General features: G+C 39.0%; 1 protein-coding gene across 10 annotated transcripts in view; it reads right to left on the bottom strand.

The window, feature by feature from the left end:
- The window catches only part of lrp1bb (low density lipoprotein receptor-related protein 1Bb), a 351,513-nt gene that overhangs the window by 44,963 nt on the left and 279,196 nt on the right, over positions 1-27,354 (bottom strand). For all 10 annotated transcript variants that reach the window (XM_061792342.1, XM_061792345.1, XM_061792351.1 and 7 more), the window contains 17 exons: positions 26,565-26,693; positions 25,591-25,713; positions 23,032-23,172; positions 22,612-22,799; positions 16,809-16,992; positions 16,642-16,727; positions 13,831-13,953; positions 11,030-11,211; positions 10,671-10,870; positions 9,940-10,128; positions 9,694-9,842; positions 9,334-9,427; positions 6,742-6,858; positions 5,817-5,936; positions 4,685-4,804; positions 3,037-3,153; positions 1,568-1,674 (listed from right to left, as the gene is read on the bottom strand). In XM_061792342.1, coding sequence (XP_061648326.1) covers positions 1,568-1,674; positions 3,037-3,153; positions 4,685-4,804; positions 5,817-5,936; positions 6,742-6,858; positions 9,334-9,427; positions 9,694-9,842; positions 9,940-10,128; positions 10,671-10,870; positions 11,030-11,211; positions 13,831-13,953; positions 16,642-16,727; positions 16,809-16,992; positions 22,612-22,799; positions 23,032-23,172; positions 25,591-25,713; positions 26,565-26,693 — 2,369 coding nt within the window. The remainder of the gene's footprint in view (positions 1-1,567; positions 1,675-3,036; positions 3,154-4,684; positions 4,805-5,816; positions 5,937-6,741; positions 6,859-9,333; positions 9,428-9,693; positions 9,843-9,939; positions 10,129-10,670; positions 10,871-11,029; positions 11,212-13,830; positions 13,954-16,641; positions 16,728-16,808; positions 16,993-22,611; positions 22,800-23,031; positions 23,173-25,590; positions 25,714-26,564; positions 26,694-27,354) is intronic.

The following is a 27,354-nucleotide window of genomic DNA, read 5'->3' as shown; positions in this document are numbered from 1 at the left end:
TGTTCATCATTCAGGCTTGAAAATAGCGAGTGGGTGAAGAGGCACTCGTGGTTTGTACTGTGCATCCACTTGTAAAGAGAACGTTTAGGTCTCATTTGTAGCGTTGAGCATATGCGTCTTTCAGCCCAGCTCAAAGATCGTACAACGGGGTGGGAGTTGAACTGTTCTGACCCTGAAAACCTCCACTGAGGAGGGATATCTCTGAAAACGGGTTAATAAGGGAAGCATTAGGAGAAATTAGAGCAGGAATCTGCAGTGCAAATGTTTAGATAAAGGGCAATTTAATAACTAGATTCCCTGAGAATAATGAATAATTACAAGTGTTTGCCCCTAAATTATGCACAGCATCAGTACTATTGATGGGCCGACTTAGATGAACCTTGAAAGCACTATTTGTACCATTTGATGTTTATTCTTGAACATATTTTACTGGAAATTATAACCAATAGGATTTACTAAACTTGAAAAGCTCATTTACATGCTGTATTTGATGCACTAAATCACCGTAGAAGATACTAATTTTAGTCATATTTATAGAGTTCAAGTTTAAGTGACTGTATGCTTGTTTTGGTTGACCCATTCACTGCCAGCCATTTGAGAGCATTTTGATTGATCACAGAATACTCTGTCACAATATAAGCACTGAACCTGCCAAAAGAAATACTAGACTCTTCTTTCACCTGATAAAGTTTTGTTGTACCTCTATCCTTTCTTTAGTAATCAGCAGTAGAGCATGGGTTGGTTCCACCAAAAACGGTTTCTGACTAAAAGCGGAGAAAACAAGCTTTTTGTGAAGTCAAGCCGAACAGTGAGTTTGACACAATTATAATTATTTTATTTTTTTGCTTTTGTGATACCTCAAACTATAAAACAACAAAAAGAAGACTAAGAAAGGGATTTTGATGGCAAAATAAAAACTTACATACAGATATACACTTAAGAAAACACGACATGAATGACGCTGACTCACCGCATGGCTCAAGTGTGGCTTTTTTAACACGCTGTTTGTCATTCACTCCATGATCACGATACACACTTTTACTAACTACCACGACACAATCTGTTTATACCAAACATATACATAGTATTTTCAAGTGTGAGGTGCCTAAACTTGTCCAACTTTCAATGTGTTGAAATTTCTATCCCCCACGATCAACGTAAAAAGCCCTTAATCTTCTCCTCAAAAGCGGTGCTGATCTCAAATCCAAAGCAATGCAATGCTCCCATCTACAGGGATCTGTTAGTCATTACAGTGGTTTGCCGACAAGCTGGGCGAGACACACATTCACGTTGAAAAACCGACTTGTCGAATAAATATAGATCGGTGGCAATAAACAATTGGATTTTGAGTTGATGAATGGAAACATCCACGGCAGTGAACAAGGTAATATACTTTATGGTGTCTCGTTACAATGACCAGAAATCAAGTTTTATTTTCTCACTGATTGAATAGCTCATAAAAAGCCACATAAGTGCTCATTATAAACTTTGATTATTGTTTGATATTGAAGTTAATGTCTTACCAGGGTGTCTTTAGACAGTCCGTGCCTAATGAACAAAAATTTACCTCATCTGAATTATCCAAGCAGTCGTAGTCCCCATCACAGCGGAATCGGGAGGATATGCAGTCTCCATTTGCACAGGCAAAGTCTTTGTGGTTACATGTGACTGGTGCTGCATCAAGAAAGTGAATTAAAAATATTATTAAAAAAAAAAAGCGATACAATCATGCAAATTACATGTACAGCAAACACATCTCCAGATATTGTTATTAGCCAAATATTTGTGCTCACAACCATGTGCTAATGCCTTGAAAAAAACCGACAACGCAGTTTTAGATAATTAGGCTCATTTTGTATGGATGATGCGGGATAAGAATGGAGGCTGCTGGCAAAGCTGATCACCATGTAAATGCATTCAATTCTGCTTTTGCAATCGACGGGGCAAAACTCTCTGAAGCCAAAATTGTGTTGCTGCCATTTAGTGTGTCCCAAAGGACAATATTAGGACGCAGCTTAACAGCTGCATCAGATCTGCTGTCTGGACTCTCCCTCTCATTATCCTGCACTATTTGTGTGTGTGTGTGTGTGCGCGCATGCGTGTGTGTGCGTGCGTGAGTGTGTCTCTACTAGATTCACAGCTTGCACTGAATAAAATTCGGAAATGTCTTATTATTTAGAATTAGACATCTCAGGGGCTGAGATTTCAACTAACATGAACAGGTGTAACACTAGGAATAAGAATTGCATCAAGATAAATGTTTTATTCTTATCTACACTACATCTCTATCAACTGGATATTTGGCCCTTAATATCCACCGATATTCTGAATAAAATCATAAATATTCATAATACAGGGAGCCCTCGGTGTACGTCAGAGTTCCGTTTCTATGGCGATGACGTAACCCGGAGTTCTGCTGATCTATTTTTCAGGGGCTTTCTTTCCATTAAGCAAACACAGGAGATTTCCAGGTGACCGCAAACATCTCATAAAAATGGATTAATAAAGTATTTTTCTATTTAAAGCAATAATGATCATTTTAATCTTAATTCATGTGCTCAAAACCACGTTAAAATGCTTTTCTGTGCCTCCTTTCCTTTTCACACAATGGACCACTCCATCTTCTTGTTGCACATGAGCAAACTTGATACAGGAAGACTTACTTGCATTCACACCTTCACTGATAAGAAAAGAACCCAATTTGGTCAGGTGAGTAAACCACTATACAGCTGTAAATTATTGACTGCCATTCATTTGCAAAGTCATCTAGAAAAAAATTGAAAGGAATCTAATTATAGCAACGTCAAAAATGGAAACAATGGGATCGTTAAAACTTCAGCTTGATCGACTTGATATCAAGCAGAAAAATGTGTGAGAGACTGTGAGTTTGAGGCAGAGGTGATTAGATGCTTGTGATGGTTCACGGGGCTCACAGGTGTCTTCATAAAACTTGCATTCTCCTGTGTAGGTATCTGTCGAGCGTCGACTTTGTATAGAAAGTGAGGTGAGGGAAAGCAGAGGAGCCCGGTTACTCACTGCAGTTCTGCTCATCTGAGTTGTCTCCGCAGTCATTTTGGCTGTCACACCTCCAGTGGTCCGGGATGCAGTTGTTATTCTCACAGCGGAATTCATGAGGTCCGCACGTCTTTTCATCTTTTTCGTCAGGTTCAAACAAACAAAAAGACAAAAAAAAAAGGCTTCAAAGAGCATGAATATTAATGCTGCTCTTGCCATCATATTTTCCGGGCGTAATCATCATATCCTCCGGGTTGTCGCCTGAGTAAGTTTGAGACGGAGTTCAAAACACAGTATGTTCCCCAGAGGCGAACACACCATAAGATGAAATACCTGACTGCACTAGCAATCACCCTCAGCAGGATTTATGACACCAAGCCCCCAAAAATACAACTTTCTTCAAAAGGATATTCAAGAACATTTTGGGAACATAACAATGTTGAATCATTCCAAATAAGCAACACTTCACTCCAACAAAAGTGAGAAATCCGATGAAATAAATTACAACCTGGCCTTTTTCTTCTTTCCTTTGCTTTTTACCGATTACTCTCCACTTTGATGCGGTTTGCATTTAGACTACTCGACAGTTCCGACATTTTGTTGGTTTTCAGTTTCAATGTATCTGTAATAATGAGCACTTAACATTTTTCTGGATGGATGGACTGTATACTGGATGTCACTAACAGAGGTGAGGAGTGATGCCCTACGTTTACTCCATTACATGTACTAAAGAAATTAAGTCCTCAAAGTACTCAAAGTAGTTTTAATGCAATATACTTAATATTTGTATTTGAATACACATTACACTAAGCTACATTACGATTACTTCATTATCTATCTATTGATAGAAATTACTGGGTGCATGCTTACACAACATTGCATGTTTGTTTGCTACATCCCAGTACAGATACACACCCAGTTCTTCTCACAAACATATAGCTGCATTACACTTAGTCGCGCAGATACAACGCTCGCACAATATATCAACAGAGGGTACGTTTGGGAATTCAGTCCGACGCTCTCACCGTGCCCTGAGATTGCGGTAGTCAGAGACAGAGCACGCTCCATTTTCAATGAACGTGTCGGCCATTGCCAGGCATACGACAGTGCATCCGCCATATTCAAAGTGTCAGTTCTGCCTGTATCAATCTATTTGTTTTGGTTTCTAAGAGGGATATCAGCCTATGGCGCTGTCACATGACTCAGTTTCACAAATCCAACAATTGACTCCACCAATCAAGAACAAATGACAATTTAAACTTGTGTCTCAAGGCACCACTTTTAAATGAAACTGAATTGATTTTAAAGTATTATCGCGAAAATAACTCACAACAGCTCAGCACGTTTTTAATGGCACATCACCAAGTTCAGAACAAACAAGGAATGTAATCCAACAATATTTCCCTTGAACAAATTTCAAGGTCAGACGAAAAACTTCCCCTTTTTCCTTTAAGTGGTTCCAGTGCAGTTCATTGGCATCTGTGCGTGTATGTATGTGTGATCTGTACTTCAAGACTGATACGTCTCGCTACAATCAGACGAGTAGAAGGTCTGAGTGAGAAGGAAGCCGAGTGTAAAATTGATTCCGTTTAAATCACATTCCCACCAAACTCTAACCGAGGGAAGGGGAATGTTGTGATTTATGGTTAAGTGGATTTCTGCAACTCACCGCAATTAGCCTCGTCTGACCCGTCAGCGCAGTCGGGGTCCTCATCACAGACCCAGAGCTTGGAGATGCAGTGCATAGAGGCCTTGCACTGGAACTGGTCAGAGGAGCATGTGCTCTCCGCTGCGGAAAGAAAGAAAGAAAGAAAGAGAGAGACAGATTAATCTAACGTGTCTAAAATTGACGTAGCAATTTAAAGATGGGAATTATTTATACAAATCAAGCTATGATCGTTGGGTATTACCAAAAGCTATGGAGGTTGTCATAAACTCTCACATTGTCTCAGACAGCATTTCTATATTCACTGCTGCAGTTTTAATTGCAACACGACATTCAAAACCACATCCAGTCTTAGGAAGAGGTGAAGTAATTAGCTTCAATGTAATTGGAGCTTTTTTTTTTTCCATCTATTGTTTTTTTCTTCTGAACGCCTTTCCATTCTCTTTCCCCCACTGTAACCTGTCTCGCAATCACAAATGTAGCAATATGAAAGACATGAATGCAGAGTGATATGCTGACGGGTAGACAACAATTAGGTCCTGAAGTATTGAAAGAGCTCTTCTCCAAAATGCTTTAAATCCATTTGGATTATTCTGAGAAAACTGATATTTAATTACCCGGACCTGCAAAACTTACAAGCATTAATTTTACATTGTTAAAAAAATTCATTGCCTCAATCTGAAAATGTTAAAAGAAGGTGACAGTCTGTACAGTTATGGCAAGATACTGTATATGTTGTTTTTTTTAAAGAAAAATGCTGTTTATTTTGTTTTCAAAAACAATGCTAGTAATTTTGTCAGTGTTTGTGTAAGATACTACAACAATGGATTTGAAATAAAATAATCAAAATGTGACTAAAGTGTAGGATCAGCTTCAAGATCTTTTACATACATTTTCCATTCCATTGGATTTTTTTGTCGAGGAGATTATAGTTTGGACATCAAATCATGAATGAATTACTGTCGCTAATGTTCATCAATGAAACTTGAAACAAAGACTAGTTATTGTGCACTACTTTTTGTATGAACGCCTCCTCTTAGTAAGAACAGGCTGTTTGAAATGTTAATGTGAAAACAAGTTGATGAGGTTGCCAATGTAAAGGCTCAATACAGTTTAAACCTAGACTGAAACTTACGGCAGTCCGTCTCGTCTTCTCCATCACCGCAGTCATCTTGACCATTGCAGCGCAGATTTAGAGGAATGCATTTCTGTTTCCTGGTGCACTTGAACTGGCCTGAAAGGCAGATGTATGTCTCTGAAAGGAAACATGTCCAAACAAGTACCGTCACTACCACGACAACCACAGTTTAACTAGATTTTTATCTAGATTATTATCCATATTTCCATTTTCAATACCATTTTTCTTCATTGGGGTCACAGGTAACTGGAGCATATCTCAACTGACTTCATATATGTACAATTACTTTATTCTTAAGAGTAAATCATTTGCAATGGGATCCTACATATGACAGTATACAAGAATCGTCATTACCATGACTTTGAACATACGAAACAACATAAACAAATAAAACAAAGCAACAATACAACAACAGCAAAACACGAACAAAAAAAAATAGACAAATCAAATCAAAGTTAAATAGTCATGTAAAAGTAAAAATGTACTGCCACTGCATCAACAGCAAATGGGCAGAATTATGGACAAAGACAGTTATATTAGAAGTTGTAAGGATGATGTGGGGGTGTTATATCTGACAAGTACATTGAGTTCTAAGATAAGAGGAGAGAACATTTTTAAATGACTATATAGATATGGGATATTTGCTGGTAGGGGGAGCTTTACCTTGAGCAATGGACTTGGTTTCTCTTGCTCTATAAAACCACAGACTGGCAAGATAGAATAGAAACACTTTCATTCTTTTCTATTTCTGTTTCTATTGTATTCTCCCTGTCGGGAGGCATTGTTTCATTTGCCACTATCACCAAAGTGCTATCGTCATGTGTGACACGGTGGGAAATAAGCTCCCCCCAAAAAAGTGCTCGAGTGACCAAAATGAAATGAATGAATTTTTCCTCTCTTTTTTTATTTCCTCTTTACTCACCGCAGTTAGCTTCATCCGAGTTGTCACCACAGTCATTTTCTCCATCACAGATGAAAGGAGGGAGTGCGCAGAGACCAGTGCCACACTGAAAACGTCCCGGCTGGCATTTGAATTCCGCTGTTGTAATGAAATCAAAACTTTATATTGTCAGCATTGAGAGGTGGCATTTTCTGTTAAACGGCCTGGTGTAAAATTAGAACAAGGAATTAAAGAACGAAACTACAGGAGTTCAGTGTAAGAATACAATACATGCTCAGTTACGACTGTCTTATGTTACGATCTTATGATTTTATGACTAGCTAGCATTAGTAATACGATTATGGTGTGTCGCGATTCAAGCACAAATTCAGGTTACATTGGTGGCATAGGAACAGAAAAGTCGTAAATTGAGGAGCCCCTGTATGTTTTTATGCCAGTCAAATACATAATAAAATACAGTGGTGCCTTGAGACACGAGTTTTATTTGTTCTGTTACCATACTTGTTTTTTTTCTCTATTGAAAGGAATGGAAACGCCATTAATCCATCCTTGCCTTCCCCATAAAACAACAAAAAATGTTGTAATGTGTATTCTAATGAGGGAAAAATAGCACTCCATAACATTATACTTTATAAAAAAACATACCTATAGTAATGGCATAATTAAATAGAATTTTAAAAATAATTAAACGATTTTGCGTTGTGTGCTTGTTTCAAATACACAAGGTGTAAAGGCCCCTGCATCAAAGCACGACGACAGCAACGAGGGTGATGCCATCCCATATTAGGAAGTGGTAACGTAACAGCCTGGAAGGAAGTCGGGAGGCTTTCCCTGTGGAGTGGACCACAACTCTGCAATATGTATTTGTCATTGTTGGAAAAGAAAGCCCTAACTTTGCTTATTTAAGGAGGAGGAGGTGACGCAGCAGCAAAAAAAAAAAAAAAAAAAAAGGGAATGGAAATATCCTATACTAATTTCCGGGCAGCATCTCAGAGTTTGAACTAGTTCATGAGCTTTCCAGTTCCAGGAAAAGCACTTTGAGGCATATTTCAGGCTGAGCAAGGAGCTTTGAAAGGGAGTTTGAAAGCCTCCCGCAGAGACGTCTCAGTATATTATTTTACTATTGGCCCAAAGTCCAGGTTAGTGGGACACCGCAATTACCGTAATTTCTCGTGTATAATGCGCACCCATGTATAATACGTACCCCCAAAGTTGACCTAAAAATTCTGGAAAACACTTCTACTGATGTATAATGCATTTTTACAATGCATGATTTTGCTTCTACACATATGATCAAAACATAAAGTATTATCTGTATTTTGTTAGTTTTTTTTCAAATAATTATTCTAATGTTAAGCACTTTATTTGAACATGTAATACTTTTAAAAAAATTATTTGCTCTCATTTTGAAATTCATAGCCCTACTTTTATTTAGTAAATTAGAAAACACATAGTTGTGCTCATATATTTGATTACCCAGACAGAATTTGTAAGATGGGTCCAATTCTTTAAAGAAAACATGAAGGCGAAACACATTTAATTTTATTTTAATGGGATTCAAATTAAACGGTCAAGCATTTCAGAAAAGCATTATCATTAAACAAAACATGACCACAAAGAAATAAATGATGGTTGTTGTTCAGTCATCAGGCATATTTAAAAAAAAAAAAAAACAATATTTCACAAATTCTGCCAGGGTATGTAAACTTATGAGCACAACTGTACATATATGCAGTCATACGTACCCCCTGTCCAATTGGAATGAAAGTGTAGGCTACACCTCTTTTATAACCACTAGGTGGCGATGGCATATTAGAATGAAAGTGTACACCGTTCTCATAACCTCTAGGTGGCAGTGGCATTTTGGAATGAAAGTGTACAGCTTTTTCATAACCACTAGATGGCGGCATACAATTATAGAATGTGAAGGTTTTTTCCATTTTCCCCTATACCTATGTATAGTGTGCACTATTGACTTTTGACAATTTTTGGGGGGAAAAAAATGCGCATTATACACGAGAAATTACAGTATTATTCCTTCCTCCATTTCCCCCTTGCCGTTTAAAGTACAACTCCGCTAAAATAGCACTGAGAAATCACTGCGCCAGGCCTGCTCCCTTTGGGGGAGCTTTTGATGTCACCGCGTCAACGCTCCAGAACATTTTTCTATCCAATCCGCTTGGCGTCAAGTCAAAATACGCTGACGCCCCCTCAGCATACACACAATGAAAAGGAAAGTCGAGTATGTCAGATGCTTTGCCAAATCCAGAGTGAAAAAGCCTTAAATCTCTTTGTTTGAGGTTTAGTTTGACACTAACTGCAACTAGTGGCATTAAACAGCTTGAAGACTCTTTTTTTGAAGAATTGTTCACAATCTGCTCATGCCAAAGTGTTGCTTATTGTGAAGCCAGTCGTGTTGTTTTGTCTGTCTCCGTAAAGCGCTCGTATCTCGAGTCTGCGCTTGCAAGTCAAAGAATATTGTAAACCGAACGACAGCCCGTATCTCGAAAAACTCTGTCACTCGTATCTTAAGGCACTGCTGTGATTTATAATGGATTTCTCGAATATTTCTGAAACTGTTTCAAAGCCAACCTTGAAACAAAATGTACTCACGGCAATCTGCAGGTTCATCAGATCCATCCCCACAGTCATCTACTGTGTCACATTTCCACCAGAAAGGGATGCACTCATCTGTGCCACAGCGAAACTATTCGTACAAAGCACAGCATAAGTGAAAATAGAATAATATGTACTAAGTCAACATGAATCCTCCATTTCAGTTTTAGTTTTCGTCAAAGCAAAGACACAAATCAGTGCACAAGCATTCGATGTGGCCAAAAGAGCATGTCAGAGGAATAAAGCAAAGCAAAGCAAAGCAAGGCGGTTTGCCTTCGGTGGAAGTTCTGATCAGGTTGGAAAAGAAACATCATCAAACTGGATTAACTCATGAAATGGCAAAGACACATTGCTGACCTGACTGGAGGTGCAGTTGGAGAGACAGGTCTTATTGTCAGCAGCTAGGTAGAAATTACTGGGGCAGGCACATTTGTGTTCCCCACCAAGTGACAGCAGACACAGGTGGCTGCAACCTCCGTTTGCAATCTGACACTGGTGCTTGGGCACTGTGTAGAGGGACACGTGTGCAAACCCAGAGAATTATTATACTTAACTAGAAACTTCTCAAGGAGACTGAACACAAAGGCCAGATGGACTTCCTACCTTCAGGCTGGCGCAGAGAGTGGTAGACCTTGATGGATTTGATGGCCTGCCAAGAGTTGAGGAGCTCCAGCCCTTGAGCGCCCGTCGTCTTGTGAACTCGCCGTAGTGATTTGGATTTGCCATCCGTCCAGTAGATGAAGTCCTCAAACAAGGTCAGTGCCATTACCCCTTGGATGTGATCATAGGACACTGGGGGGAACAGGTGGATTTAGCGAAAACTTGATTGCTTATGCAAACAGATGTGGAAGGTGATCTACAAACCCGGGATTTTGTCTGCCAAACCCTTAAATTGCCGCAGAGTTCCTTTTTGAACATTGTGGGAGGAAAGTATCTAAATAGACTAATTTATTACGCACAATGTGATTTACCAAACATGAGACTAATTCCACTGATTTTGCTTCTTTAAATAGTGTGTCCCAAGCACAGACATGCCAACGAGGTGCAGGCATAATGGCCAAAGAAGTCTTCCGCTGGTGTAAAAATTTTTGAAATGACAAAAATAAAATATCACACATATTATCTATTCAACAATGAAATTTTGGAGCTTCTGAATGATCTAAGGGCTGACTTAGATCATAGTCACAGGAAGAAGTCATGGCATATGATCTATGATAAAACTCTTTTCAACTTTCCATTTCTGTGTATCTAGGTCATTTCAGCTGGGTCTCTCCTACAAGCAGTTTTCCACACAAAGTTACGCAGGATGGGCACATACTTTGACTACATATTACCTTTGTGTCTCTGGGAGCCATCCATATTTGCGAAAAGGATATGGTTGTCATCTGCCCAATACAGCCTCTTGTTGGTATAATCAATGGCCAGAGCAGTGGGACTATATATCTCCTTGTCGATGATTATCCTTTGCCCATGACCATCCATGCCGATGCGTCCAATGTGTGGCGGTCCACAACAGTCTACCCAGAATACATACCTAGAAGGTAGAACAGAAGAGTTCAATGCCTGACCCACTAGTAAACAATAGGACTAAACATGAAATTCAATTATTTAAGCCATCAGAGTAAACAGTGAGTGCAATAAGGACCAAAAACAGAGACAGTCATAGTCAGTCATAACCATTCAGTGCACATACCCTGTCTGTGGGTCCAGTACTAGATCTGTGGGGTTCTTGAGGCCTGAGCTGATCAGCACAGTAGGATAGAGACCATTGGCTTTGGACACCTCCAGTGTTTTCTTTTCAGCATCACACCAATAAAGATTCTTTCCGATCCAGTCCACCGCTAAGGCGCTGGGAACTGCTGTTTTGTGGACAATCTGGTAATGCAAGAACAAGAATACAGTCTCACTACATCTTAGCTAGACATTCTTGAAAGAATACAAAACAAATACACAAACAAGGATGTACAAGGAAGAATGCCCTAAAAAAGCGACAACTTGGTATATTTGTGTTGGAATCTAATTGCAAAACATTATTAAAAAAAAAAAAAAAAAAAAAGGCGTCTTTTGAATGTATTATGAGACAAAATGAAGTAGGAGGGGAAAAAGGACCACAGAAAAAGCTATTTGTTTGGTGACTGTGTACTGTGTGTGTAATGAAGTACATCCTGTATTGTCGAGAGTGATCAATATGTTCAGGACAGCAATTTCTCCTTCATCTGTCTTCTGTGTTTCTGACGCCTCTGTGACCTGCTCTGGTTACTAACATTTGACTTTCTCTGTGCTTTTATTCTCCCATTTGTTTATTGCTCTTTTGTATTCTGTGCATGACATTGGAACAGCTAGTAGGCGGGCAAAGTGTGATAGAAACTGAGCAAAATTAAAACAGCTACAAGATAAAATAGAGGGAAGGGAAGCTCAGGAATCTGGTGATAAATGCCAGACTGTAACCACTGGTTATAAAATACAAACCACCAATCTTCTGAGGGATCACACAGCCACTTATACAGATCTTCCAGCTATCTAACTTCTTTGAACCATGTGATGTGTACAGCACAGCTCTTAAATTAGAGACTACAGATGTAGTGCTCAAATAATTTCTGCTGTGGCAAGGCAGATAAAACAGTGACTGATGATAGCAAGAATATGAATGATCAACTTGTCCTTATCGTCATTAAATTCTCAAAGTATTTTGGCTGCTACCACAGTAAAACACAGGATAATTTTAGTGGCTTGTGAAGGTGATCTTACCAAAGTCATGGCATTTTCTCAATGCATGTCCAGTACATGTGCCAATGTAAAAAAGATGGCGATAAAGTCAATATTTCAATTCAACTTGATATGAGAATATGACAAAAAATATAATGAGTGCTGAAGATAAAGGATAATTCCCCCACTGCAATTATCAAACACTTACACCAAAGTATTATCTTGAGCCTGTCAGTAATTGTAACGCAAAACAAATGCTTTCCATCAATAGCCATTCCATCTTTGTAAATGTAACTATTATGCTTTAAGCAGATATGCTAGGGGACAAGGGAGAAGAAGAAAGATGGAGGGTTTGGCAACTGCTTTGTGAGTGAATTAGCTAGAAAGTGATGGAAGGTATACAACGGATGGAAAAAAATAATAAGTATGTGGGAGTGCAATCAATATCCCAATAAATCTTGCCAGCTGGCAGATATTCCAGATGCCGTGAACACAGCACTCTATCTGTCATTAAACAACATGATGCGCTTTGAGGCTTTCTCTCTAGTCATTAACAAGAAAATATATAGTCTTGGCAAATGATTAGGCTGCCACCCAAGAAACCAATTTGAACCACAAACTCCATAAACAGTAACATGTCCTTCATTGTGCAGCATCTTTAAAAAACACCTCAGGCAGCATGAAGCTGGCATTCATTAAACAAACTTTCTGCTCAGCTTAAGAAAGAAACTACACGATAATCACTGAAATGATCCCCCCCAACCCCCTGTATTTTACCTTGTGAATTTTTATTTGTTTCTTCAAAACAGAAAAGAGAGAAACACAGAGTTTGTTCAACATTATGGATGATATAAATAAATTATAACTACAACTTGCTTGATGAAACATACTTCTAAAGCGGAGTAAACAGAGACCGATAATTGAGACGAATTTGAGCATATTCAAAGTTAGCAAACGCCTTATTATTGAATGCTCTCTAAAAGATCATCTTGAGCGAATTAGCAACTTTCAAGCAAATTTCTTCTTGACAGATACCTTTATCACCTGTTCTGATTTTTAATTGGTTGTACATTGCAAAAACAAAAACTTCAAACCAATGAATTACGTTGGCTTGTTCACAGTACTAGTGCTATGTTATTATTACTAGCGCTGCTATTTTGTCGAAGATGGACAGCGTTCACAACCCCCCACTTTCATAATTGCATGGCATTATGAATGGTCAAAAGCCATGTTTGAGAATCACGCTCGTGCACGTCAATGAGGGGTGCGGCTTTGGTCAAACCCGATGAGGGGCGGGTTTAGTGAAGTGAGGCTACGTTCAAATCTTTTAAAACTGCACACTCCTCTGTTAAGAATGTTTTTTCCCCCCTTTCTGATCTGTTTGGGGTAACAGTGGGGCTGACAATCGTAAATAACAAAGATGTTCAATAGTAATGATCATAAGGCTGTGATTTTGACGTGATGCATAACGATAGCCAATCTGCCATGTGCGGAACATCACGTGACCAACCTAGACCAAAGATTAGCAGACCTCCTGTGTATGCTGCGATAACTAGCCAAAAAACAGGTTGATGACATGGTTTGAATCCAAACTTGCTAAAATTTTGTTTTCTTTATGGCTGGTGTTTTTGGACAAAACATTTATATATCATTTATACAAATATAATATGCTATATGTAAACACAAACGCCTAAACATCAGCGTAAACATCAGATATTGTCATCTTTGGTAGCTCGAGAACCGAACTTTATCATGAGACACTACAGTAGACTCTCCATTCAATGTTACCTTAAGATCGCTCCCATTCAACCGCATCCTGTTGATCTTCCTCCCACTGGGCCGGGTTGAGTCAACCCAATAGATGAATTCCTTTTTGTAGTCAAAGTCTATGTGGATGATGTTGTTAAGGCCCTGGGAATCACACAAAATGACTAGTATCGACTCACGTCATGTTTGCATTTGACTGAAGTTATCGAACAGCGGCAACATTATCGAAAACATCAATTTCTACATTGTGTTTTTGCCAAAGCATACAATTCATCATTTCTCGGTTTTGGTGCAAAAATATGTACTGTATATCCTTGACATACTGTTTAAGCATACACAATTTAATAAGGAGAGAAACATTATAACCAGGAGAGAAATTACCGGTATTAGAAAATCTTCCACAAAAAACAAACTATCTTTCTCTTTTGATGTTATTACGATTAAAGGGACAAAGAATGAAAAATGTACAGATTTACATAGTGCCGCAAAGACACTGAGTTTCATAAAATGGTTTTGTAGACGTCAGAATGAAGACTTCTGCTGCTACCATCGTGAGTTACATCATCAATAAAGCCTGTTCCAAAAGCAGCCATGCAAGCCCAAGCCATGACATTACCTCCACCATGCTTCACAGATGAGCTTGTGTGTTTTGGATCATAAGCAGATCCTTTCTATGGTCTTTCCATCACTTTGGTAGAGATTAATCTTGGCCTCATCAGTCCATAAAACTTTGTTCCAAAACCTTCGTGGCTCATCTCTGTACTAATGAGTGGTTTGCATCTTGTGGTATGGCCTGTATATTTCCTCTCTTGAAGTCTTCTCTGAGGAGTGGATTGTGATACCTTCACCCCTGCCCTGTGGAGGTTGACAGTGATCTCGCTGACTGTTGTCTTTGGGTGTTTCTTCACAGCTATCACAATGTTCTGTCATCAACTGCTGCTGATACCTTTGGCCAACCCGTTCGATGTCTGTTGCTCAGTACACCAGTAGTTTCTTTCTTTTTCAGGACATTCCAAATTGTTGTAATGGCTATGTTTGTGCAATAGCTCTGATCAATTTTCCCTCTTCTCTCAGGTACAAAATTGTTTGATTTTCTCCCGTAGACAGTTCTCTGGTCTTCATATTTGCTGAACAACAGATGCAGTTTTCACAGGTGAGAACCCAAAGCCAAAAACAAGCACTATCGAATGTTTAAGCAATCAATCTGAAAGGCAACACATGAGCAACTAGAAACACCCATCAGTCACATTCCAATACTTTTGCTCACTTGAAAAGTGGGTGGTTTCAAACAAAAGGTGATCTGTTGTTTAACACATCTGGATGTAAATACCATGAAATAAAAGCTGGAATTATTAACTTTTTTCTCATATTCATCATTTATCTGAAACCCAAATGTCTTCAGTATATTAGAAAAACAAAGGAATTGACCTTGCCATTCCAGTACTTTTGGAGGGGACTGTATATTCGGCTATGCAAAATTGTCCTAAATCAGTTGAAAAACCATAGACAACTTACTTTCTTTTCTCCCCGTAACCTAGTGTAATATGTCTCCTTTAAGCATTTTATGATGTCACATTTAATGATGGGTGCTTGAATGTTGAGTCCAATCAATGCAGCAGTGTTTAGTCTTTTGCCTCTATCCTGCTCACAAGACCTCATTTTCACTCAGACACACAGTCACTCACAAAACACATGCCCCCACCCTTCTGTCTCACTCCGAGGCTGCCTTGAAAAAGTGTCAGATAATCAGGCAGGGGAAATGAAACATCTTCATCAGATCATCAACACCTTCTCAGACTGGCACCAAAGTGCCCCTCGGGAGCGTCGCACTACTCCAAACATCAGCTTTTGAGATGAAATCAGCATGCACCTTTTATCATCACGCTCAGATCGATGTTTTTGGTGTCCCTGTGGAGGGTATAGAAACCTTACAGCTGCAAAATTAATGACAAGCTTCCCATCAAGCAGAGCATTCCAAAAAGATTCAAATTTTTTACATACCTAAACAGTAGGACTTGTTGACTACCTGTTCTATATATTAATTATGTGTATCTTTTAAAATGATGTGTTAGTCCTGTTAGAAGACCAAAGGTTTGCTAATAGTGTTAAATATTCCTGTATTTGGACATCCCCATACATGGTGATTTAGAAAATATTAAAAGTACATTCAGTTTCTTGTAATTACTTTGGTGGCATAAGTATTTTTTTGTGTTCAATTTTAATCGATACAAGTATGAGTATTCATTCGCTGATACCGATAACGAGTATTTATACCACTGGTACATTTGATACATAAAATTTCAATTAACACATTGACAGATAATTGTGAACAAAGACATTTCTTTCTTTCTTTATGATGCACATGATGATTCGCCAATGAAAAGCACCGTACTGTACCACCAACTACTGACAAGGACGACTTACACTATGATTTTTTTGCCTTAGTTATCGGTGGCAGGTATCGGCAGCCTTTCCCAATTAAATTTAAATTAATTTTGGCCGCTATCGCCCCAATACCGATACCTGGTATCGGTACTTTCCCATCCCCAGATTTTAGTAAATTAGGCCCATAATCTCTGTGTCAAAATATCACTGCAACAATACTTTCTTGCCACCAATAACTTCTTTCTTATTAGCCAGGGCTGTAGCGCCATCCCGTAGCATCTTATGGTTTTAAAAAAAGAGCACAAAAATACACAAAAAGGGTTTTCACTGAATAGCTGAGGATCGATTCCAGTGAAAAAAACCGCAAATAGCAAACTGAGAATAGGCGGGGCTTGGAGGTACTAGACTGGGCAAAGATTACAAGGCCAAAAAGTTAATGTTCCTTACCTGTTTCAAGATTGTATAATTTGAGCCATCTACACTCAGTTTCCGAATCTCATGGTGGTCGGCCATGATAAGAAAAGGCTCTTCAGCTGAAATGAGGGACAGGGGTCTTTTGACTCTTGAATTCTGATTATAGAAGAAAAATAAAAACAAACAAAAACTCAGCTAACCTGATGCAGCCTTGCAAACATTAGAGTTGCGCTCCAGGGCTTCATAACCATCCACACACAGGCATTTGTAGGAGCCGTAGGTGTTGATGCAGCGCTGGCTACAGGGGAGGATCGTGGCGCATTCATCAACATCCACACATGTCCTCCCATCATCCTTCAAGTGGAAACCGGGCCAGCATTTACACTGATGGCAGAAGTACAATTAGAACAAAGGAGATACAGTACATTTGAGAGCGATAAGATACAGGCATGACATTGTTTCACGATTACGGTGACACAGACACAACACAGATGAATGTAACATGTTGCAGGGAATGGAGACAGCTAAGAATAACTTAAAAGTGCTTGTATCGGCTGCTGTGGATACACGATAAGGCCTTTTCTTTCGGTCTACTGCTGAGAGCACAAATGTTTCTGATAAAGGGTCTGCATTGATGTGCTCCCTGTCCAGTTCTGACCCTGTCACCACAGGAAAGAGAACGTTTATTGCGCTTTCAGCTTCTTTTCAGAGACGGCAAACCACATCTTGGGCAACTAGAAGTGGAGGAGGAGGCAAATCCAGGGATGAAGGCACAAACATACACAGTCTGACAACAGTGATGGCCAAGGCTCCAGTGGATTTGGCCTTGACCCGGATTCAACCCTGACATCACACACCAGGAACAGGCAATGAGCGCAATAAGTTGTTGGCATATCATTTAACCATCCTTGCAAGATTCAAGGTTATTCAAAAAGTCAATGTATGCATGCTCCTCCAGATTTTATCTGTTCAATGATGGGCCAGCTCAAGACGGATTTAGTATCAGCTGTGACACATTCATGTCCACGATGTACATTATGTATACGATCCACATGTAGCATAGATCAATTTTACACTTGAAACTATGTGAGTCCCAGGATACACACGTCTGGAAACAATGAGTCCCAGTCCTGGAACAATGAGTTCTTGCAACTTATCACCACGGAATACAGATACAGAAATCTTCCGGTATATCACGCTTCTTGCTTCACTGTCCTGCTTTATTGCAGATTTTTACTACAGTTGTTACTCTACTTTTTACACTGTACAATATTTTTGTGTTATCCATTGCTTGCGCTCTCAATATATGAAATGTGTTTAGTTTTTTAATTAAATTTTTTTAGGGCGATATACTTTCCCAAAAACTATTACGATAAACAATAGTGTTGTTGATGATTTTTTATGCCAATGATATGGTGATATTAGAGCATAATAATTCAAGTACATTTTTTAAGAACAATTAACTCAAAGAATATATTGAAAACTGGCATTGTAATGTATTACAATAAATAAAAACATTTTAGATACATAAAAATATAGAAATAAAACACTCAGGCTCTTTTCACAAAAATTTCACTGAACAAATATGGGCAGCACGGTGCCGACTGGTTAGCACATCTGCCTCACAGTTCTGAGGACCCGGATTCAAATCCGGCCTCGCCTGTGTGGAGTTTGCATGTTCTCCCCGTGCCAGCATGGGTTTTGTCCGGGTACTCTGGTTTCCTTCCAAATCCCAAAAACCATGTATGGTAGGTTAATTGAAAACTCTAAATTTCCCATAGGTGTGTATGTGAGTGTGAATGGTTGTTTGTTTACATGTGCCCTGCGATTGGCTGGTGATCAGTTCAGGGTGTACCCCGTCTCTCGCCCGAAGATAGCTGGGATAGGCTCGAGCACGCCCGCAACCCTAGTGGGGAGAAGCGGCTCAGAAAATGGATGGATGGATGAAATATTAAACATTTGGCAGAGAGGTATAAATGGTCATTAATGCCTTAACAGGCAATATATTGCTAATCAAATTTACAGTTGGTTAAGAAAAAGTATAGCACAACAAGTAGCTCAAGGCAACCTGTTTTGATTCAAGATTTGTACTACTCTTCAAAAGTCTGCAGCCTTTCTTTAAACGCTGCTTTGTCAATATGCCAAATGGCTGCATCTCTTACTATAGTGATCACGCTATACTGTATATAATGTGAGCGTATGTGCACATATACGTTGTCACGTTTGTATTTGAATTGTTGGGCAAAGGGTTCTATAATTGCAAGCTAACAGGAAATGGGAAATGTACCACCGTGTTTTTAGTTCCCAGCTGAAGAAATTGGGCGGGATATCACTTTGATGTTTTGTGTTCTTTGTTGCAACTTCATACAAATTCAACATATCAGCTCATTGGTGTGAGCAGGATGGCCGTGTTCATCTGGTTTGAATCCAAAATGTTTCCACATCGTCGCTGTGGTGTTAGACAGTGGAACTAATTAAATTCCTGCCGCTCAACTTTCTATAACTGTGCAGCTACTGGCTCACCGTCAGAAAACCTAGCTTTGAGGACGCTTACTACGCTAGTGCCTGCATTTGAAAAGCACGCATATGCGCGCGCACACACACAGGCACACGTACGGCCAATCAGAGGGAGGATGGGAGAGCTCCCGTTAAGCCCTTCACTATCGCTGATTGGTTTAGAGACCAGATGGGTTTTTTTATGTTTGCTTTCAAGTTGCATTTCTTCCTCAAATGGCTGGGCGTAAAGGTGGACCCGCTCTCTCTTTTTTTAAGCAGCACCATTCCAAAGTTAGGGCGCGTATGTGACCAAATTAGTCGCACTCTAGAGCTCTGTCTTGTCAAAAAAAAAATACAAAATTTAAAATACACTGGATTTCCAGCACCACGCCGGAATATTTTAATTCATAGCATTGCATCCTGGGACGCAGATTCATCTTAGTTTATGCGCCACTGCCCAGTTTTCTGCATCTCAGAGGCGGGTCGCATATCAAACGAGATTCCTGCTGGAGTACATTGAGTAGATGTTCCACCGGAAGCTTAGAACTTGATGTCAGTAAACACAGTTTAACGGCTAAAAATACTACAGTATCACAGACGTCTCACTGTGTGAATGAATCCTGACAGCAAAGCCTTCAACCCTTTTACTCTGCAACAAAAGAAATGGTGAATACATCAATACGATGCAGTATTGGGGCCATTTATCACTGGAGTCAATGAACAAAGTTGGATTATTTTTCTCGGTCGAAACACTATTTCCACAATAAAGTAAAGGGCGAGACAAAGCAACAATGGAGCAATGATTTCATGCCACAGCTGGAAGACATAAGAATTTACTGAGAATCTGTTCAGATTGCACTGAGTCATCCTTTTTTTTTTTTTCTCCATCCTTATTAGTCTGACAGCCCCTAGGCCCTAGGGGGTCATGCATACATTCGTGATATCTGGAGGTTACTACGATATACTATGATGGGTATTGGAGCCCTATCATCCTAAATTCCTTTCCCCAAACAAATTCACTGAGAAATTGGGGAGTTACCTCTTAGGGGTGGACGGTTAATAGAATTTTAATGGTGGTTTAAATTTTGGGTTCAGATGATAATAAAAACATGATAATCGAAGAAAAACGATTAATGTACTGCGCAGCGTGGTGTGTATGGATGTATGTATGGATCAGTAATATGAGGATCAATCGATGAAAAACATGGCAGAAAGGCCAGACCGGGCCTACCAGAAATATAGCCTTTGGTTAAGAAAAAAGGTAGGACAACTTCATTCATCTGGAGACAATTTGGCTTCAAATTGTTGGATATCCAGCAAAGTTAAATTGTTTGCCAAGTTTTTTACGCTGCCCTGTCTGTGCACCACAAGGCAAAGCAACCAATGCATCTAAACATTTGTTTTTAAGGTGAGTCATCTATGACCGAGTGATAAAGGAGAAAATGCCCCAAAAGAGTGCAAGTTCATCAACTTCAGACAGCACTACCACAACACGGTCCTCCATTACATACTCTTAATGCCACTTCATATACCACCATCTCCAAGAGACACCATGGGTTTTAGACAGCACATCTGAGGTGGGGTGCAAATGCCGGCGCATGCGGATTTCTGAGCAAGCGCAAGGCTCGCTGAGCGTGTTTGCCAATTTGTCAGACCAGTCTGAGCCAAGCTAGGCGTTCCGGCGCAGTGAGGATGTGTTCTTGGAAATGCAGAGTGACAATTTGGTGGCAGAAAGTAAATCTAAATTTACGTGCCTGCTCAGACCATGTCTAAATACTGGTGCAAGGTGCACCGCTGGTCTAATGCGATTTTGGTCAATTTGATTGGGGCACAGGTAGACAGATATTAAGCTCTACGGTCATATTTAAGTCGCCAGCAGTTATCACCAGCTCACTCTGTATTTAATAAGGGTACCCTCTCACATTGTCTGCTGCCACACCGGCCAAGAGCAGTGACAATGTTCCACTCACCCACAGATAGGTGCAATTATGCATCATCCTCTTCTGCACAGGGCTGTTACCTTTGAGACTGTCATTGTGGCATATTTAAAGGGAATGAAAACAGCGGCCCTATGGACGGAGGCTGTGACATTTGTGCTAGCTAAGGACATCTTTAAAGTTGAGTTTTGGTAGTTCAGTAAATACTAAAATTTTTTAAATGAGTGAATAATTGTGTTTAATATTCGTGATTTCAACATCAATCAAAATAATTGCTATTATTATTTTTGCCATAATTGTACAGCCCTATTACTGTAGTTTCTTGTGTATGATGCGCACCCATGTATATATAATATGCACCCCCAAAGTTGACCTCAAAATTCTGGAAAACCCTTCTACCTATGTATAATGCATTTTTAAAATGCATGATTTTGCTTCTACCGATATAATCAAAACGAAGTATTATCTGTATTTTGCTAGTTTTTTCAAATAATTATTCTGAATACTTCCTTTTTTTATTTACTTGCGCTTATTTTCAAATTCACAGTCCTACTTTTATTTAGAAAATTAAAAAACACAGTTGTGGTCATATGTTTGATTAGTCGGGCAGAATTTGTAAGATGGGTACAATTCTTCAAAGAAAACATAAAGGACCAGGTGAAACATCCATCCATTCATCCATTTTCTGAGCCGCTTCTCCTCACTAGGGTCGCAGAGGTGCTGGAGCCTATCCCAGCTATCATCGGGCAGGAGGCGGGGTACGCCCTGAACTGGTTCCCAGCCAATCACAGGGCACATACAAACAAACAACCATTCACACTCACATTCACACCTACGGGCAATTTAGAGTTGTCAATTAACCTACAGGCGAAACACATTTATTTTATTTTAATGGGATTCAAATTAAACGGTCAAGCATTTCAGAAAAGCATTATCATTAAACAAAACATAACCATAAATAAATTAATGATCGTTGTTCTTCAGTCATATTTTTAAAAAAATATTTCACAAATTCTGCCAGGTTATGTCAATTTATGTGCACAACTGTACATATATGCAGTCATATGTACTCCTGTCATATTGGAATGAAAGTGTAGGTTACACCTTTTTCATAACCACTAGGTGGCGGTGGCATATTAGAATGAAAGTGTGCAGCTTTCTCATAACCTCTAGGTGACGGTGGGATTTTGGAATGAACGTGTACAGCTTTTTCATAACCTCTAGATGGCGGCATACAGTAACAAAATGTGAAAGTTTTTTTCCATTTTCCCCTATACCTATGTTTAATACGCACTATTGACTTTTGACAATTTTGGGGGGGGGGAATGCGCATTATACACGAGAAATTATGGTGTATATATGGAGGAACCTATGGTTTAACTTTGTTTAATCACAGCAAGACCCAACAGACAGCGGGAGATTTTGAAGGAAAGTCTGTCCAGGGTGTACCCTGCCTCTTGCCCAAGGTCAGATGGGATAGGATTCAACTCCTCATGACCTCGGACACGACAGCATTATGGATGATGGAAGAATGGATAAATGGAATACGAACAGTCCACTGAGCACTTACCTTGTATCCAACAGGAAGATCTTGGCAGTCCTGTGTGCACCTGCTTACACGTCGATTCAAGCACTCATTCAAATTGCAATTCCTCTCATCTGACTGGTCGCCGCAGTCATCTCTACCGTCACACAGATTGGCCTCGGAAATACAGCGTCCATTGGAGCACATGAAGAAGGAGCCATTGCATAAACTTCCTGAAAAGAGTGAGACATGGCTGTATCTACAAATAAAATCCTTGAGAAAAGTCAGCGGGGGTGTTTTTGTCCTGACATAGGACCTTGACTTTTTAATTCTAGTCACAGACGCTCTGTTGGTCCTAGCGGCTTTTGTTCCTTTCACATGTCCTCATCATATTGCCGGATGCATACTGTGCTTCCGGTAACTCTGTAAAAAAGGTTCCAGCTGAGAGTCAAACAGCAGTTTTACCTGCGGCCAGACATTTGAGGTTCAGAGGCAGTTCATCTGAGTGGTCGGGACAGTCTGCGTAGCCATCACACTCCCACTGTGCACTGAGAAGACAGCGGCCATCCCCACAGCGAAACTCTCCTGATCCACATGAGCGGTAGACTGGAGAAAGATGGACAGACACATTTTCTGCAAGCGGCATTGAGACCAAACAGTGACAAGTCAGTTTAACAAGCAACTCAATTCAACAATATAAAACTGCGAAAGGCACGGAAGAGAAGTAAATGATGTTTCTGGTACTTGTAATCTACTTGAATATTCATTTTGCTGAACTACTTAAATTTTATTCCCTACATTTGTTAACAGATATTGGTAGTCTCTACTCGTTACTATTTCAAAAGAGGCGCGTTACTTTCTCAACCTATATGATAATAACTGGATGTAAAAAAAAGATGTAAACACAGAGCGATACAGTCAACAATAGTTGAGATCTTGATCGACTGATGGATTGTGATCTTGGATCGTAAAGGTAGAGAAAAAACAAGGACAGCAATGTCATGGAGGACTGTGAACCTGGGAGCATTCGCGACAATGGCTGATTTGGAGAATAAATATATTTCTTATCCATTGCCTTATTTAAGAGAATTGTTTGATCTTGTCAGCTACAAGAATGGTTCGTGGCAAATGTCTAAATAAACACCAGATTCTAGTGTTAAAAAAAAATCTCCCTTTTAATCTGAAAAAAACACATAAGGTATATTTTTTTCATTTGTCATTAGCATTTTATATTACTCAGTTCATAACATTAGCAGAGCTTGATGTTTTGGTAGCATTAAAGTCAAGCCAATGCTACCTGACTCTTAAACATCACATGCAACACAATGTAACAATTATTACTATTTTTTTCCTTCTCAGTGTGAAGTACGAACACTGTTAATAGGTTAATAAGCGAGGGAAACTATTTGGTATGTACATTTTTTTCCGTTCTGTTATAAAAAAATAAAATACTATATGTAATTGACAGTCAAAATTCATTTTTACTTTTGTATTTACCGTAGTTTTTCGTGTATAATGCACACCCATGTATAATATGCACCCCCAAAGTTGACCTCAAAATTCTGGAAAACCCTTCAACCTATGTATAATGCATTTTTACAATGCATCATATTGCTTCCACCCATATGATCAAAACATGAAGTATTATCTGTATTTTGTTAACTTTTTCAAAGAATTATTCTGAAGTTAAGCACTTTATTTGACCATGTAATACTTTATTTGTATTTATGTGCTCTTATTTTTAAATTCACAGCCCTACTTTTATTTAGTAAATAAGAAAACGCACAGTTATGCTCATATGTTTGATTACCCAGGCAGAATTTGTAAGATCGTTACAATTCTTTAAAGAAAACATGAAGGGCCAGGCAAAACATATTTAATTTTATTTTGATGGGATTAAAATTAAACTGTGAAGCATTTCAGAAAAGCATTATCATTAAACAAAACATAATCATAAAGAAATTAATGATGGTTGTTGTTCAGTCATCAGTCGTAAATAAAAAAAACATTTCACAAATTCTGGCTGGGTATGTAAACTTATAGGCACAATTGTACATATATGCAGTCATATGTACCATTTTCATATTAGAATGAAAGTTTAGGCTACACCTTTTTCATATCCTTTAGGTGGCGGTGGCATACTAGAATGAAAGTGTACAACTTTTTCATAACCTCTAGGTGGCGGGTGCATATTGGAATGAAAGTGACCACTTTTTCATACTCTCGAGATGGCGGCATACATTGATAAAATGTGAGTTTTTTTTTTTCATTTTCCACTAGAGACTGATGAGGTGTCAATCATTCTCATGCTCTCACGGGTACACAAACACCAGGCACCCCATGCGGCCTCATGCTATTAGCTGTTACCCGTTACGTTGGGCTTGACGAGCTTTCCTGAAACTATTGGGGAATATCCAACTCCGGTTAGCAACAAAAGCTAAAAAGGTCGGCTTGTTTAGACAGTGTGGCGACATTCAAGTTTACCACTAAATCATTGCAGTGTGTCTCCAGTGTGGCTTTTCGTCAATATATTTCAAGTACAAACACAATGTTTCATCAGTCATAAATCAAAGCTCCATCAGACAATTCCGATTTGATAATATGCAATATATCCATAAACAAATTACATTACAGAGAAGTGCATATTTTTAAATTTTTTTGCAATAAGTTCACAAGTAAAATAAACTCATTCAATTTAAATGAGCTGAGATCTGTGAAAATATCTTATTAGAGAATGTCCATTTTATTTAATCAGCAATAATTCTCAGTGTAAATTTAGTGCTTTATAAAGATTGTTCCAAGCAGGTGCTTCAGTGTTTGTTACTTGCACCAAGCACGATGAATCATATGGGCTTAATTTTGCTAATCATTTTTGTATTGTCATTCCCAGCCTCGAGCTGTCATTAGGATATCGTATTAAAAATCATAATGAAAGAGAACAAGTAGAGTGCATGCAAATGAGGTCATTATCATAAATGGCAGATGAATATTGAGAGCAAAAGGGCACACAACACATGGACTTGCCACATTCCACAGACTCGTCAGATCCATCTCCGCAGTCATCATCGTGGTCACAGACGAATCGCTGGGGGATGCAGGCTTTGTTCTGGCAGTGAAAGGAGCTGTCATCACACGTGTTGTTGGGTGCTAAAATGCATGAGAACAAGTAGGCCGGGGTGCCATTTTTAAATGCAGTATGTTAAGAGAACTAGTGTTGTAAACAGAATAATTATCTACTGGTGTCTTTGTCGTCATAATTATTTAATGGAGCCTTTACATCAAGGTTCAAATGACCAACATGCAGATGGTCTACATAGACATTTGCCATTTGGGATTTTTGTGAGAATGCTGAGTGAGGATTCATAGCAATGTAAATCAGCTGCAAAACGACTAAGTGCTAAATATTTAAAGGCTGCTGGGTGGCATCTTTATTGCCGCTTCTCAATGGATTCAAACTCAAAGAACAAAATGTGCACCTCGGGAGGGTTAGCAATTATTTTTCTCTAGTCAATAATAGGTTCCAGTATAGTGGGCTTTTTACATAAAGATCAAGGGAAAGATAATGGACCGAAAATTAATAGTGCAACATTGCATTGCTGGACTACTCACAAAGCTTCCATTCAGATCAATCGAAAGTCACTATGCAGCTAACTGCCACGAGGCGAAAGTAGCAGAGAATTGTTCAACAAGCATTACAGTACTACTGGGTTCTTTGACATTTAAAGAAAATGACCAGAAAAACAACGTAAAAAGCTACATTATACATACGACTGCCAATACTCAGCAATGGTGCTTTATATTACTACCCACATGCAAAACAACCTTTTATCTGTAACTTTCCTTTGACTGGGACCGAACACCTTCTTTTCAGACCACTAATAGAGTTTAAGGAAACAATACCCAATGTTTGTATCTTCAAGCTGTTTATACGAAATGCTAGGTGATATAAACTGTTGCCGTGACCAGGTCAACGTGTAGGACTACAAGGTTGAGTTTACCACAGCCAGCTGCAGAAAGTTCATCACTCCCGTCAGGGCAGTCTCTTTCACCATCACAGAGCCAGCGTTTTGGAACACAAGCATACGATCCTGGGCAGCTGAACAGCCCTGGAGCACATGTCACTGAGCCTGAGAAAAATAAAAAAATAATAATAAATAAAATTAAAAAAAAAACCTTGACTATTTTAAAAGCTGAGCATTTGCCAGTTCAGGCGATCCTCGTTCTATGGTGGCATTGTGTTCCTGTGATAGCGACCTTTGTAGAATCTGTAAGTAAATTGGAAAGTGCCAAAAGCATATGCTAACATAGCAGTAAAGTTACAATTGTAGTAAATATCTGTATGAAAAAATTTCTAGACGATGAATTTTATACAGTCAAATGAAAAATGCAAAGTACAGTACTTTACATAAATTTGTATTAAGTAGAATCAAACAATATTCAAGAATCCCCATTTCATTCATGGTCAGAAATCGAGCAAGGAATGAACCTGGAAAAGTGTAATTGAAAAGTAGTTCCACTTGTAATTAATATGTCTTCAGTAAAATGGTACAACTGATCAAGCTGTACGAGGTAAAGTCAGACACCTAATTTGACATATAGCCAAGACCGGATTTACACGGTATGGTTCAAGTGACGCAATTCACATTTTTTTTTCTCAAGTACCACATTCATCATGTGTCATAGCAACGTAAAGACAAAAAATCTAATGGCTTCAGATCAATATTAGTCCGCTTCCGAATATGTATAAAAATCTGAGATCAGATATCGAGTGTGAATCTTAGCGTAGTT

Source organism: Phyllopteryx taeniolatus, chromosome 12, assembly GCF_024500385.1.
Source record: "Phyllopteryx taeniolatus isolate TA_2022b chromosome 12, UOR_Ptae_1.2, whole genome shotgun sequence".
Classification (NCBI taxonomy): Eukaryota; Metazoa; Chordata; class Actinopteri; order Syngnathiformes; family Syngnathidae; genus Phyllopteryx; species Phyllopteryx taeniolatus.
The sequence above is the reverse complement of the archived record's forward strand: the minus strand, read 5'-3'. Positions and strand labels throughout refer to the sequence as shown.